The sequence below is a fragment of the Dendrobates tinctorius genome, unplaced genomic scaffold (genome assembly GCF_039654945.1).
Source record: "Dendrobates tinctorius isolate UK_male_01 unplaced genomic scaffold, ASM3965494v1 ptg000004l, whole genome shotgun sequence".
In the NCBI taxonomy this organism is placed as follows: domain Eukaryota; kingdom Metazoa; phylum Chordata; class Amphibia; order Anura; family Dendrobatidae; genus Dendrobates; species Dendrobates tinctorius.
Genome location: NW_027361672.1, coordinates 29706066 through 29722812, shown reverse-complemented (window position 1 = coordinate 29722812; position 16747 = coordinate 29706066). Strand labels below are relative to the sequence as shown.

Genomic DNA, 16747 nt, shown 5'->3' with positions numbered 1-16747 from the left:
AACAATAAAACGTCAGCTCGGTGCGCTAAAAATGAGCCATCACCCAGCCCCAGATCCGAAAAATGGAAGTGCCAAGAGTCTCGTAAAATGGCTCCATTTTGGGTTTTTTTTGTTTATTTTCAAACTGATTTTTTTTATCACCACTTTAATAAAAAAAGAACCTATACACGTTTGATATCTTCGTACTCATACTGACCTGGGGATAAGAATTACAATGGCCAGGCAGTTTTATCACTTGGTAAATGGACATGGTAAATAAAAAAACCCAAAAAACTGTTTTCCAGTACACTATATGGTAAATTAAATGGTGTCAATCAAAAGTGCAACCAATTCTGCAAAAAAACAAGCTCTCATGCTTCCATATTGACGGAAGAATAAAAAATGGCTTTGGGAAGAAGGAGAGCACAGACTGAAAATCGCCTGGGTGTGAATTGGTTAAGATGATACCAAACTTGTCCACTTTATTTTTTTATTTTTTTTTATTTTTAGTAATGAAGAAAAAAAAAATCAGAAATTTGATAAAAAAAAAAATGGTTTTGCATCTCCATTTTTCAAAATCCTTAAAGGGAACCTGTCAACAGGATTGTGCACAGTAACCTACAGACAGTGTCAGGTCGGCACCGTTATACTGATTAAAATGATACCTTGGTGATGAAGTCCGTCTTGTGGTGGTTGTTTAATCTTTATTTTCAGTTATGGGTTAATTATCATCTTGTGCTTCCGGGCGGCCTGTGGGGGGTCTTCATGTGGTGCTCTGATTAGTTTTTCATACTGAAGACTGCTGACAGGTCATTGATTTTATTATTTTTCCCTACCTAAGGGGGTGATAAAGGGGGGTTTGATTTACTATTTTATAATCGCTGTGATAGGGTCTATCACAGTGACCAAAATTAACCAACAGGGAAAATCTCCTATTGTTGCCGGTTACCGACCGGCAGATTTCGGCAGGCGCACTGCACCCTCCGTTTTTCTTCCCGGACGAAGACCCAGCGGCCGTAGGGGGAAGCAGGAGGGTCCAGGGACACCAGGAGGTACCGGGACATCTGGGGACCCTATTTCTCTCTCCTCTGATGTGCGATCATATCAGAGAAGAGAGAAATTAAATGGAAAATCAGACTTTTTTTTTTTTTGCGGTCGCTGATATACCGTTAATAATGGCGATCACAACACCAGGGTCGGTAAAAACCAACCCTAATCATGTTCTCTGGGGTCTCGGCTACCCCCGATAGCCGAGATCCCAGAGAAATTTCGACTGGGAGGCGCTATACACGGTTTCCTCAGCGCCGTTAATTAACCGCGCTGTGGCTTAAGTAACGTTAACTGCCGCCGTTAAAAGGTGTATTGGCAGTCGTTAATGGGTTAATTATATACACATTACATGTTCGATTATGCTGCAGGGCAGGTGCCACGGCTGGCGCCTGCCTGCAGAGGGTTGTTTTGTTTTGTTTTTTTTTTGTTTATATATATATATATATATATATATATATATATATATATATATATATATATACACACATACACTCACTGGCCACTTTATTAGGTACACCTGTCCAATTGTGTGTTAAGACTTAATTTCTAATCAGCCAATCACATGGCGGCAACTCAGTGCATTTAGGCATGTAGACATGGTCAAGACAATCTCCTGCAGTTCAAACCGAGCATCAGTATGGGGAAGAAAGGTGATTTGAGTGCCTTTGAACGTGGCATGATTGTTGGTGCCAGAAGGGCTGGTCTGAGAATTTCAGAAACTGCTGATCTACTGGGATTTTCACGCACAACCATCTCTAGGGTTTACAGAGAATGGTCCGAAAAAGAAAAAAAATCCAGTGAGCGGCAGTTCTGTGGCCGGAAATGCCATGTTGATGCCAGAGGTCAGAGGAGAATGGGCAGACTGGTTCGAGCTGATAGAAAGGCAACAGTGACTCAAATTGCCACCCGTTACAACCAAGGTAGGCAGAAGAGCATCTCTGAACGCACAGTGCGTCGAACTTTGAGGCAGATGGGCTACAGCAGCAGAAGACCACACTGGGTACCACTCCTCTCAGCTAAGAACAGGAAACTGAGGCTACAATTTGCACAAGCTCATCGAAATTGGACAGTAGAAGATTGGAAAAACGTTGCCTGGTCTGATGAGTCTCGATTTCTGCTGCGACATTCGGATGGTAGGGTCAGAATTTGGCGTAAACAACATGAAAGCATGGATCCATCCTGCCTTGTATCAACGGTTCAGGCTGGTGGTGGTGGTGTCATGGTGTGGGGAATTTTTTCTGGGCACTCTTTGGGCCCCTTGGTACCAATTGAGCATCGTTGCAACGCCACAGCCTACCTGAGTATTGTTGCTGACCATGTCCATCCCTTTATGACCACAATGTACCCAACATCTGATGGCTACTTTCAGCAGGATAATGCGCCATGTCATAAAGCTCGAATCATCTCAGATTGGTTTCTTGAACATGACAATGAGTTTACTGTACTCAAATGGCCTCCTCAGTCACCAGATCTCAATCCAATAGAGCATCTTTGGGATGTGGTGGAACGGGAGATTCGCATCAGGGATGTGCAGCTGACAAATCTGCGCCAACTGTGTGATGCCATCATGTCAATATGGTCCAAAATCTGAGGAATGCTTCCAGCACCTTGTTGAATCTCTGCCACGAAGAATTGAGGCAGTTCTGAAGGCAAAAGGGGGTCCAACCCCTTACTAGCATGGTGTACCTAATAAAGTGGCCAGTGAGTGTGTGTGTGTGTGTATATATATATATATATATATATATATATATATATATATATATATATATATATATATATATATATATAAATAATACTCGGGGGCAGGTCAGTGAGGGATCAGTGACCTGTCAGAAGCCATACTGGTGAATATGTAAGCAGAGCACCTGAAGACCCCCCCCACAGGCCCGCCCCGGAGCACGAGAATGTCATTAGCTAAAAACCATAAATTAAGATTAAACAACAACCACAAGACTGACTTCATCAACCAAGGTATCATTTTAATCAGTAGAACAGCCCCAACTTGACACTGTAGGTTACTGTGCACAATCCTGCTGACAGGATCCCTTTAACATTTACATTATTTTGTTAATAGAGATGTGTGAGGCCTTATTTTTTGTGGGATGAGAATATTTTTGATGCCATTTTGGGACAGATATTTTCCTTTGATCGCTTCTTACAGAATATATTATGGTATTTCGGCAATTAAAAAAAAAAAACACAATTTGAGAATTCTTAATTTTCTTGATTGATTGGACTGCTTTGGAGAGGACTAAACCACTTTTTTCTATTATTGAACTTGTGCTTTTATTTCATATTTAAAAAAAAAACAAAAAAACTGTTGAACCACAGTCATCTGAGGACTAAGTCCCCTATCTTATACTGTATAAATCAATACCACGGTATTCATGCATATAGTAAAAAGCACAATCTGTTTGGAAGAGAAGTCCGTAATGACTGGCAAGAGGTCTTGAGAAGGATCCTAGCTGTCACGGCAACCCATCTGCGCACCATGATTGAGTCACGAGTGCATTGATGGTTGCATAGAATGATGTGTCCACAAGTGGCATGCTGTTAGTGCTGCTGTCAGAGTTTGACAGCGGCATTTAACAGTCACAAGCTCTACTCCATGCTATGCTGTTAGACAGGTCCAGCCATTACATGCCATATATGTGGCAAGTTCAACCCATTGATGTACGGTGAATGATGGTAAGTGGATAAATTCTCCCCTTACTTAGAAGATAATGATAATACTGATAATGATTAAAATTATCATGGTCCTCAACAGGTCATGTTTTCAAGAATTTCTTAGTATTGCACAGGTGTTGGAATTATCAAGGCATCAGACTCTGCCACAGGTTCTCACCTGTGCAATACTAAGGAAAGCCTGAAAATAAGCTTTGGAAAAAGCTGCAAGTGACAAAAAGAGGGATCACATGTACCACCCCCAGTGTAGTTTTACAATCATTTGCCACCACAACAAATAACTGTGTTAGTAAGATGGGTATTATTTATGGAGGCTGCACCCATTTATACCCTCTACAAATAGGACTTTTCATGCCAAAGTTACATTTAGGGCGCAGACGGCATTATTACTCGCTTGAACATTGCATCTCATCGGAATCCTCAGACTGTTGGCTGCATAGAAACACATGAAAACTAACAAATTAAAGCTGCACTGTGTAACACTATAGTATGCAAACAGGGAATATATGATATTGGAATTGCAGTACAGCTCTTGAAAATAAGTTAGAGATTAAATTGGAGAATTCATGTGTGCCTAGCAGCCAACGACAAGGCGAACTTGTTTGCTGGGAACCTAACCTAATATGATACCTCTTCTGGGCTGAACCTTTCAATTATATGGGTAGGTAAGATCAAGCTGTGACTTACAAACTCCATAGGCTGATGGGTGGAGTGCTCTGTCAGATAGTCTTTTGATATTTGTATACATAAGCTGACTGTCCCTTCCAGAGACAGGTGTGAATAGGTGCAAGCTAAGAGAGCCACTTCCTATGTAACTAACAAAGCTGCACTCTTTAACGCTCTAGCATTCAAACATGGAGTTTCTGAAATTGGAATTGCATTACTGCTATCGAAATTAAGTTAAAATGAAGATTCTAATATGATACCTCTACTGGGCTGAAGACTACAATTATATGGGTAGGTAGGATCCTGCTGTCATTAAAACTGCCATAGGCTGATGAATCTTAATCTTAACATATTTTCTAGATGCTTGTCTTGTCGTTTACTGCTGGCCATACATGAACTGGCTAATTTGTGTGTTAAGAACCTCCATTTTAATCTATTTTCTAGAGCAGTAATGCAAGTTCATATATTCCATGTTTGCATACTATAGCATTACATAGGGAAGTGACTACTCTTAGCTTGCACTTGTTCACACCTGTCTTTCTGTTTGCAAGTGACGGTCAGTCTTTGATATTTATAGATATACATGCTGTCACACTCAGGTCAGGGGAACAGACGGACAGCCTGAAGATTGTGATGCAATCCAAGAATAAGTAATACTGCCATCTGTGCCCTTACACTACTCTACCTTCACCATCATAAATGTGACTTTGGTAAGAGAAGTACTATTCCTAGAGGCTGTACCCATTTACAGCCTCCAGGAATAATACCTGTCTTACCAAAGTTATATTTGTTGTGGTGGTAGTAGAGTACAATTGGGAAACGCTCATTTAAAGCTTTGGAAAAAGCTGCAAATGACAAAAATAGGATCACAGCTGGTAACCTGTACAACCCCTAACGGTTCATGTTCTCAGGATTTCCTTACTATTCTTGATGCCTTGATGATACTTCCACCACCTGTGCAATACTAAGGAAATCCTGAGACCATGATCTGTGGGAGCCGTAAGGACTGGAGTTTGGGCAACGTTGCTTTGTATCAATATTATTTTCAAAGTGGGGGAGGGGATTTAATCACTTGGTCATCCGCCGTACATGTACGGCACACAACGGGAATGAGTGTATGGAGCAGGCTCACAGAGTGAGATCCCTCCTTACCCAGCAAATAACCTGATTGCATTACAAAATGTTGCATTTTAGTGAGCATAAAGGAAGTCCTAAGTGTTGGCTGTAATATTCTTAATGTGATGGGTCTTAAATTTGAGAAAATATGGGCAAGAAGGAGTTTGATTTTTTTATTTTAGTATCTTAGGCATCAGAATCATTTTGATGAGATTGACCCGTCCAACCACCGACAAGTGTAGCTTAGTCCAGGCACCCACCTTCGCCTTAAGAACCCCCATTACAGGAGTCAGATTCTTATGCAGATAGTTTGTAACCAGCATATCCCTAAGTATTTAACTTGATCTGCAACTTTAAGTCTGCCCCCGCCTATGGTGTCCCTCACCTCATCCACTACATCATCAACCTTAAACAGAATTGATTTATTCCAGTTTATCACCAGCCCCGACAAGGATCCATATTCCTCAATAAGCCGCATGGCATTCCCCAGAGAAGTGTGTGGATCACCCAAGAACAATAGTATATCGTCCGCATAGAGCGCTTTCTTTTCCTCTATTGACCCATACCTGAACCCAGACACCCCAGTAGACTGTCGAATCTTTGCGGCCAGCGGTTCCACCGCCAAACCAAACAAGGGGAGAGTGGACACCCCTGTCTCGTCCCCTCTGTGCAACTTTATAGTTTGGGATAGCTCCCCATTCACCCTGATTTTTGCTAACTGTTGCGCATACAGCAGTTGAACCCATGACAGAAATTGCGGACCAAAGCCCAAACAGCGCAGAACCTCCACAAATATCCCCACTCTACGCTATCAAAAGCCTTATGAGCATCTAAGGATGCAATAACCCTCTGACTGCAGTTGTCGGCCCCCAGCTGCATATTCATAAAAAGTCTTCTCAGGTTAACAGCCGTAGATCTGTCTGGCATAAAGCCGGACTGATCCGGATGTATCAACTTTGAGACCACACCCATCAGCCGGTTCGCTAGTACCTTGGCCAGAAGCTTAACATCCGTTGTGAGCAAAGAGATTGGGGGTTATGACTCAGGCTGCTGTAGATCTTTATCCTCTTTCGGTATTACCACTATTATGGCTTCTCTCATTGAAGCTGGCAAAGTCCCTCTACACTTGGCATCCTCCAATACCACGCTCAATCTGGGCACTAACACTTCCTCCATACCTTTATAAATTTCAGCTGGTAACCCGTCTACTCCTGGCGCCTTCCCCCTTGACATTGACCCTAGTGCCCGGCTCAGCTCCTCTTCCGTGATAGGTGCCTCCAAGCTTTCCCTGTCTGCATCTCCCTGTTTAGGGAGCCCAAGCCCCTCCAAGAATGCCACAGTGTCCCCCACCGATGCCCCCACCCGAGAGGAGTATAAATCCGCATAAAAGTCTGTGAAGACCCCTAAAATGTCAGGGGTCTCCGACACCTTCGTCCCATTTCCTGAAACCAAAGAATGCACAAACGAGGTACCCCTCTGGGCAGAAGCAATCAGTGACAGCATGTGGCCCACCTTGTCCCCTTCCTGGTAATAAGCCAGTTGCTGAAACACTCTTTTCCTCTCCACCCTTTCCAAAAGAGTTTTATCCATATTACTTTGTTTCCTTTATCCGTTTCCCGGCCTCTGGGGTACCAAGTAAAGCCATCTCATCTTCCGCTGCTCTCAGCCTTTCCACCACTACTTTCTCTGCCTGTTTTGCCCGCCTCTTACACCTACTGATATCTCTAAACAGCAAACCCCTCAAATACGCTTTTATGGCCTCCCATATAGTGGATATATCTGCACTCCCATCATTAAATTAAAAAAACTCCTCTACCTCCCGCTGTATACTCTCTAAATCTACACTATGCAACCAATTGGGGTGTATTTTCCACTCTCCCCTACACATCGCATGTGTCCCCGTCAGCCGCAGCTCCACCTCTATCGGACTGTGATTCGAAATAGCCCATGGCAGGTACCTCACATCCTCCACCATCGTGTCCATCATTCCATTGCCGAGCGCCATATCTATTCTAGATACGGTATCAAGGGCAGGCGAATAACAAGAATATCCCCCCCTCTCCAACATGTCGCACTCTCCATAAATCAATCATGCCAATTTCCCGAACATATGTACCAAATGCAGTAGCGTGACCTTCGGTAGCGTGTAGCAGTAGCGTGTTTTTGTTCTTGTCCAAGAAATCATCACAAATATTAAGGTCCCCAATAATTGAGTGGCATCGACCCTCCCACCCCCACCCCCACGTCCGACCAACTCTAATACTTCCCTAATTTTCCTGCTGGAATAGAAAAATATTCAGAATTGAGTCCTCAGTGGTTGATACCTTTTAATGGCTAACTGAAAAGATGGTAGCACATTGCAAGCTTTCGAGACTACTCAGGTCTCTTCATCAGGCATAGATTAATACAAAATCTGAAGAGTCACATATTTATGCACAATACAGCACAGAAAAAATGCAGTAGATGAGACAAGTGACGTGAATCAGAATTATGATTGTGGGAGAGGGAGAAACATAAATAATAAACCCCCTGCTGGAAAAGGGAGACGGAATGTACATGGCTGCCACACACATCAACACACCAAACACTCTACATTTCACCACCACATATTGTCCATCCACATCTACATGCACCTCCACTTCCTCATAACGTGCCCCCGCAGAGATCAGTACTGACACTCCCTTCGAATACGTAGAAAAGGTAAAATGATATGCTTTTTGTATCCAGTTCCCATGTAAAATGTCAACCTTCTCATGCACCGAGTGTGTCTCAAGCAGGCATATCATTGAGGCCCTCTGATCTCGAGTGTACTGTAAAACCGCCGCTCGTCTGGTCCTATCTGATAGGCCTCTTACATTCCAACTCAATATTTTAATACAGTCCCCCATCACACCGCTCATTTTTCAGAATATCCTCTTCCCTTAATACTAGCTGTCTAATCCCCCTACCCTCCACCCTTTTAAATCCCAACTCCCTCCCCTGTCCGCCCCATATCTAAAGCTTTTTCCTCTCATTGAGAATGGGGCTCCTCTGCCCATTGCAAACACTCTCCCGAAGTTAACCATCCCTTGTCGCCTCCCGCCACCATTACATAAAATATTTCAAAACCAAGTAAAGAGATTACAATAAACATTTGCAGTGCACCATTTTAAATCCTCCTCCTCCCTCCATATTATCTATTACTGCACCCTCTGGCCAAGCAAACCACATGGACATTCACAGCGCTTCCAAAATTGAGAGCCGCACAAAAAAGGAACAGGTATAAAAATATACAAAATTTTCCTATTCCAGATATATAGAAAAGATTTTCCCACGCTTCCAGGTCACCGTGGAATCTGTGTCCCCTTTTGGCTTGTATTTTCTAAGCATTAATGTCAATCCACTGGGTAGCTTCCTCTGGTGTCAGGAAAAAATGGACTCTGTTCAAAGCTACCACCCGTAGCCTCGCAGGGAACAGCATGGAGTATTGCACCCCCAATTCCCTCAATCGTCTCTTGACACCAGTAAACTGCATCCTCTGTTTCTGAACCGCAGCAGAATAATCCTGATATGGCAGTCCTCTGTCCATCGACCGGGAGATCCTCCATTTCTCTGGCCCTCCTGAGAATAATGTCCCGGTCCCTATAGTTCAGTATTTTGGCAAGCATAGTACGGGGATTAGCTCCAGGGGCAGGGGACTGTGGTGAGACCCTGTGAGCTCTCTCAACAGCAAAAACTTTTGTTAACGTCTCGACCCCAATTTTCTTCCTCAGCCAGCTTTCAATAAACTCAGTAGGATTCCTCTCCTCTGTTTTTTTTCTAGCAGACCAACTATACGGAGGTGATTTCTTCTGGATCTGTTCTCTAGATCCTCATTTTTTGTAGCCAGTTCTGACACTACTTGAGCAAGCTTTTTCTCCGGTTTTTGCAGGTTTACTACATGATCCTCTGCGGTGCTGACCCTCTCCTCCATTGCACCCATACATAGTAACATACTTATTAAGGTTGAAGGAAGACTTTAAGTCCATCTAGTTCAAAACATATCCTATCCTAACTTGCCCTAACATGTTGATCAAGAGGAAGGCAAAAAAAACCCCATGTTGCAAACACGAAGCTTCACATTGGGGAAAAAAATTCCTTCCCGACTCCACATACGGCAATCAGACTAGCTCCCTGGATCAACGCAATATTAAGGAAACTAGTGTATATACCCTGTAATATTATACTTTTCAAGAAAGGCATCCAGGCCCTTCTTAAATTTTAGTAGGTAATCAATCATTACAACATCATATGGCAGAGAGTTCCATAGTCTCACTGCTCTTACAGTAAAGAATCTGCTTCTGAGTATGCTTAAACCTTCTTTCCTCCAGACGAAGAGGATGTCCCCTTGTCCCCGTCACAGGTCTAAGAGTAAAAAGAACATTACAAATGTCTTTGTATTGTCCCTGCATATATTTATACATTGTAATAGATCACCCCTAAGCCTTCGATTCTCCAAACTAAATAACCCCAAGTGTAATAACCTGTCTTGGTATTGCAGACCCCCTAGTTCCCTAATAACCTTGGTCGGTCTTCTCTGCACCCGCTCTAGTTCAGCTATGTCTTTCTTATACACCGGAGACCAGAACTGTACACAGTATTTATTCTAAGTGTGGTCGCACTAGTGACTTATATAGAGGTAAAATTATGTTCTCCTCATGAGCATCTATGCCTCTCAATGCATCCCATTATTTTTTTTGCCTTTGCAGCAGCTGCCTGACACTGGCCACTAAATGTGAGTTTGTCGTCCACCCATACACCCAGGTCTTTTTCAGTGACCGTTTTGCCCAGTGTTTCAGTTAAGCACATAATTATACATCTTGTTTGTTCTACCCAAGTGCATGACCTTACATTTATCCCCATTAAAGCTCATTTGCCATTTATCAGCCCAAGCTTCTAGTTCACATAAATCCTCCTGTAATATAAAATTGTCCTCCTCTGTATTGATTACCCTGCAGAGTTTAGTGTCATCTGCAAATATTGAAATTATACTCTCTATGCCCCCTACAAGGTCATTAATAAATATGTTAAAAAGAAGTGGGCCCAAAACTGACCCCTGTGGTACCCCACTGCTGTGACCCAGTCAGTGTGCTCAGACGTTTATCCACCTTCTGTAGAGCCGCATTTATATGTGCCATTTCCCCTTTAACATCTTGCACCTGCAGGGTTAAGGCATTTAGGGATTGCTTACATGGAGAGACTAGTGTAAAAATGTCTCTCAGGGTCAGTTCTCCTTCCACCACCTCTTCTTCCTGGGCACCTGTTACCACAGCCATGCTGCTCCCTCCTGCCCCCCTCTGTACCTCATTTTGCCCTTCAGGGATCGTTTACTACTCCTCTTCCTCCTCAATCCATCTCCAGCATGTGTCTCTACCTCCTCCTCTGCTCCTTCCACCCGGGCAAACTGTTTTAGCTTTACAGCCACTTCCATGCGCCGCTGACATGCGGCGTTGGCTTTCTCAGCGTCCTTTCTGGCCGCAACGCCATCTTGGATAGCACCAGCATCTCCTTCCCCTGCGTCCTTCTGCCTCCTCCGAGTCATCTCTCCCTCCGCCGGACTCCCGGTCAACACCCCTCGGCTCCTAGGACCTTCAGCCAGCAGGTATGGCACAATTTAAAGCAAACAGCGGTGCCTACTCAGGATTATTGTAGTAATAGTGGCAGGAGCTCTCTCCTATGCAACCTCTCACATGGCCAGCTAGGACACGCCCCCAAGGAATTTGATTTTTATATGTTGTATTTTTAGAAGGCATTGTGAGTCCCAGAATTTGCATTGATTCAAACTTTTTAGGCACAAACATTATTTAACTATAAAATGTTGAACTTTTAGTGTAAGGCGAGTGCTAAGTGTTAGTCAGAATCTTCATGATGTGCCAAGTCTTTACTTTAAGAAAATGTGTGGGTATGAGGAAATATTTTATATATTTTTTTTAATTAAGGCTTTTTTTGTAAAAATAAATATACCGGTATGTATAATTTGGCAAAAGAAACTGCATCATATTTTTTTTTCTGCATAATTAAAAACCTTGTGTCCAGGTGTCAGAATACTATTCAGATATTTAGGTGAGCATCAGTTGTGTGTTACAGTAAGGGTATGTCTCCACGCTGCGTACTGGCAGCACTTTGGACGTAGCGGAAACCCCACTCTGCCCCGTTGTACGCATGGTGATTCCGGATGTGTTCATTGAACATTTGCAGAATCACCGCATCCTAATCATAAACTGGGTTATTTATCTTGGGGAGAAGGACGCGCCGCATGGCCGTAATTTAGGATGTGTCACCCGCATCCCTGCACGCATAGTGGAGATGGGATTTCATAAAATCCCCTCCACTATGCTGCAACATCTGGACGCTGCGGATTGAACGCTACAGCTGTATGCAGCGTCCAATCCGCAGCAAATCCTGATGTAATCCGGACCGTGGAAACATACCTTAAAAGTCTGTGAAAAATGGTGGGTTATATAATCTACTTTATCTTCTGTGTCAGGCAGAGTAATCACTAATTTAAATGTTTTTCCATTTAGTATTGAAGCCATGGAACATGCAGCTACTGAGTCTTTAAACTTGCTTAGAAAGGTAATTTTTGTATTGCTTTATCTAGGTCTACTTATATTGTACCAGTGTTTTGTTTTTTCACTTAATCGTATTACAAGCACTCTTTATATTATTATGATCTATAAATGTATAAAATAATTAGTTTAGGTTTCAAAATGTTTCATGGTAGTAGGTAAAGCCCTATGGTTCATAGCTTTTTCCAAAATACTGTACATGTGAGGCAATGGAAATGTATTTTAATAAGGTGAATAATTTTCTAGAGAAAACGCTTTCCTTTGCTTGTCCGCTTCGCATTCCTATAATTCTTTAACTGGTCTTTTTCATAATGATCGCTCTTGATGGTCAGATACACCACAATTTTGTGGGATTTTTGTTCATCTACAGTATATTGATGTTGGGGACGTTCTCATCGTACAATGATGAATGGAAATGTACGCCTTTTTTTCTTAAAGAAATACATTAACCCCTTAAGAACCGAGCCAATTTGTAGGATAATCTGGCCTTTTTTAAGTCGGACCTCTGTCACTTTGAGTTAATAACAATAAAACGCTTCAACAGATCCCGCTGATTCTGAAAAAAAGTTTTTCGTGAAATATTGTACTTCATGATACTGGTTAAGAAAAAAAAAAAAAAAAATTCGTTATTTGCGATTATTTGTGAAGAAATCGAAAATTTGGCAAAAATTTGGAAAGTTTCACAATTTTCAAACTTTGAATTTTTATGCCCTTAAATCAGTTATGTCCTGCAAAATGGTTAAATTACATTTCCCACATGTCTACTTTAAATCAGCACAATTTTTGAAACATTTTTTTGTTAAAAAGTTACAAGGGTAAATGTTGACCAGCAATTTCTCATTTTTCCAACAAAATTTACAAAACCATTTTTTTAGGGACCACATCATATTTGAAGTAACTTTGAAGGGCTTATATGATGGAAAATACCCCAAAGTAACACCATTCTAAAAACTGTACCCCTGAATGAGCTCAAAACCACATTCAACAAGTTTATTAACCCTTCAGGTAGAACTGAAGCAAAAAAATTTTTACACAAATTTTACTTTTTATTTTCACGAGTATCAAAAGAAAATGGACCCCAATATTTGTTGTGCCATTTCTCCTGAGTACACCAATACTCCATATCTGGGGGAAAACCACTATTTGGGCGCAGGTTGGGGCTCGGAAGCAAAGGAACACCATTAGACTTTTTTAATGCAAAATTGGCTGGAATCAAGAGCGGACTCCATGTCACATTTGGAGAGCCCCTGATGTGCCTAAACATTGAAACCCCCCACAAGTGACACCATTTTGGACACTAGACCCCTTAATGAACTTATCTAGCTGTGTGCTTCACAGAAGTTTATAATGTAGAGCTGTGAAAATAGAAAATCCTGTTTTCCACAAAAATCATCTCTTAGCCCCAATTTTTTAACAAGCGTAACAGGAAAAAATGGACCCCAATATTTGTTGTGCAATTTCTCCTGAGTATGCTGATACCCCGTATGATTGACTGACCGATCACAGTGATCTGGGTGCAGGGACTGATGACATGGATCACTGCACTTCTTCCTGTGCCTCTCGGATGTCTGTGACAGCTGTCGGCACTGAACTGTCACTGTGTGCTTGCACGCAGTGACAGTTCAGTCATGATGGACATAGCACGGCAAGGAGCTGGAACTGACACCCGCTCATGAGTTGCTAGGCCCGTCATTGAGCATTAAGCAGTTATATGAAAAGGTACCATATATACTCGAGTATAAGCTGACCCGAATACAAGCCAAGGCACCTAATTTTGCCATGGAAAACTGGGTAAGCTTATTAAATTGAGTATAAGCCGCGTATGAATTGTCCTCTCATCCCTGTCCTGCTATGCATGGCTCCCCCACCCCGTCCTGCCCTGGTATGTGGCTCCCCCCGTCCTGCCCTGGTATGTGGCTCCCCCTGTCCTGCCCTGGTATGTGGCTCCCCCGTCTTGTCCTGGTATGTGGCTCTCCCTAGCCTGTCCTGGTATGTGTGGCTCCCCGTTTGCATGGCTCACCCCCCCCAGTCCCATCTTTGTATGTCGTCGCTGCATCTCCGCTGTTCCGGCGCGGCAGCTGACCTGTGCTGAGCGGTCACATGGTACTGCTCATTAAGGTAATGAATATCCCCTCCATGCCTATGGGAGTGGAGACGCGTGCATATTCATTACCTTAATGAGCAGTACCACATGACCGCTCAACACAAGAAGAGCTGCCGGGATGGAGATGCAGCGACGGCACGAGGAGGGTTAGTATGATGTCTTCTGGAAGCCGGCGACTGCTGCTGTCACTGTGACACAGCCATCGGCTCCTGCTGCTGCTCTGCCGCTCCCCCTCCGACTTTCTGGATAGTGACTCGTGTATAAGCTGAGGGTGGCGTTTTCATCACAAAAAAAGTGCTGAAAATCTCAGCTTATACACGAGTATATTTAAAAGTGTGCAAAATTTCTTTGTAATGTTTGTGATCTATTTTCTTCAGTGAATCACTTGATCATTTCTACATGTTCATCAAATGTATTCTTTGGTTCCAACTATGTATGTTTGCTTACAGACAGAAGAAAAATCGATTGATGCTGTCAAGGAGAGCCTCCAGAAATTGTAACTTTTTATTGTTCGTGGTGTGACCAAATTGACATTTTTCCTTTGTATGTCAATTTTCGATTTAGCTTAGTATTCATTTGTTTTGTTGTCTAGATTAGATCTGCTGTTATCTTCAGTAATCACTAGATCATTTCTACATGTTTGCCAAATGTTTTTCTTGGTATCCACCATGTATGCTTGCTTACAGAAGGAAGAAAAAATTAGAGATGTCAAGGAGAGCCTCCAGAAATTGTAGCTTTTCATTGTTTGCACAAATTGACAATTTTGTTTTGTATGTTCGTTTTCTATTTTGCAAATATTTAGTTTAATGTTTTCTCTAGAGTCAATAAACCTATCTAGTTAAAATTACTTTTTTGTGATGTGCATTTGTTAGTCTTCCCATGTACAGATCCTATCCCAGTATGTAGTAGATATAATAATATTAGCAAATACCTCCAATTAGAACTGTAGTATAGTTCTTCTGATTAGCAATGTCAGTTACTCCAAGTGCAGAGCATTGCAGGAGCTTAGCTATCCATGGTTACAATTATTTGTTCGGGATCCATAGTTATGACCACTAAACTACTGCAGTGCTCTGCACATGGGTTAAGCAACATAGGAAATCAGAACTATACTACTTGTAATTGAAGGTATTTGCTAATATTATTACATCTACTACATATTGGGTTAAAGTCTTGAGATGGGAATACCCCTCTAACTTTTGTCTGCCAGGAAAGTTACTCCGTTTCAGACAGCACTATTGAGCCTTTTTTTTCTAATCATTTCTTTTCAAAGAGACAGATTGAACCCTTAAGGTATGTTCACACTGAGCGTTTTTGCTGCTTTTTTATGCAAATTTTTAACTGCTTTTTATAGTACAAATAAAAGCCTGTGACATTTCAGAAATCTCATGCATACAAATTGTTTTTTTTTTGTCACCAGGATTTTGTGCTTTGCTGCATTTTTTAGACATAGAACATGTCATTTCTTTCAGCGTTTTTCACTCATTGACTTGAATGGATGGTGAAAAAACATTTCAAATACGCAGGTTGACTTTGTTGCAGCGTATTTGCTGCAGAAAAGTCAAGGACAGCAGGATGTGACCACAGTCAGCTCTGCTATCTCTAGATGGCAGGTGGCATTGTTGCATGATGCATCCATATAGCCTGTCATCCAGCAGAGACACTGAGCCGATGACCTGAACCCCATTCACTTGAATGGGGGCCCGACAATACAGTGTTTGCTACTCATGTCATGGATTCAGGTCTGAGGAAAGGGCGGGCCAGTCCATAGCTTCAATTACTTCATCTTGCAGGAACTGCTGACTCACTCCAGCCACATGAGGTCTGGCATTGTCCTGCATTAGGAGGAACCCAGGGCCAACCGCACCAATATATGGTCTCAAAAGGGGTCTGAGGATCTCATCTTGGTACCTAATGAGTCAGGCTACCTCTGGTGAGCACATGGAGGGCTGTGCGGCCCTCCAAAGAAATGCCACCCCACACCATTACTGACTCACTGCCAAATCGGTCATGCTGAAGGATGTTGCAGGCAACAGATCACTGTCCATGGCGTCTCCAGACTCTATCACGTCTGTCACATGTGCTCAGTGTGAACCTGCCTTCATCTGTGAAGAGCACAGGGCGCCAGTGGTGAATTTGCCAATCCTGGTGTTCCGTGGCAAATGCCAAGCGTCCTGCACGGTGTTGGACTGTGAGCACAATCCCCATCTGTGGACATCAGGCCCTCATACCATCCTCAGGGAGTCGGTTTCTAACCGTTTGTGCAGACACATTTGTGGCTTGCTGGAGGTCATTTTGCAAGGCTCTGGCAGTGCTCCTCCTGTTCCTCCTTGCACAAAGGCTGAGGTAGCGGTCCTGCTGCTGGGTTGTTGCCCTCCTACGGCCCCCTCCACGTCTCCTGGTGTACTGGCCTGTCTCCTGGTAGCGCCTCCAGCCTCTGGACTCTAGGCTGACAGACACAACAAACGTTCTTGCCACAGCTCACATTGATGTGCCATCCTGGATGAGCTGCACTAACTGAGCCTCTTGTGTGGGTTGTAGAGTCCGTCTCCTGCTACCA

General features: G+C 42.9%; 1 protein-coding gene across 6 annotated transcripts in view; it reads left to right on the top strand.

The window, feature by feature from the left end:
- The window catches only part of SYCP2L (synaptonemal complex protein 2 like), a 320192-nt gene extending 305158 nt beyond the window's left edge, over window positions 1-15034 (top strand). For all 6 annotated transcript variants that reach the window (XR_012230581.1, XM_073566695.1, XM_073566676.1 and 3 more), the window contains 2 exons: window positions 12039-12090; window positions 14637-15034. Coding sequence is in view for 5 of the 6 variants with exons in the window: in XM_073566695.1 (XP_073422796.1) it covers window positions 12039-12090; window positions 14637-14687 (103 nt within the window). In the remaining variant the exon portion in view is untranslated. The remainder of the gene's footprint in view (window positions 1-12038; window positions 12091-14636) is intronic.
- Window positions 15035-16747: the final 1713 nt, after the last annotated feature.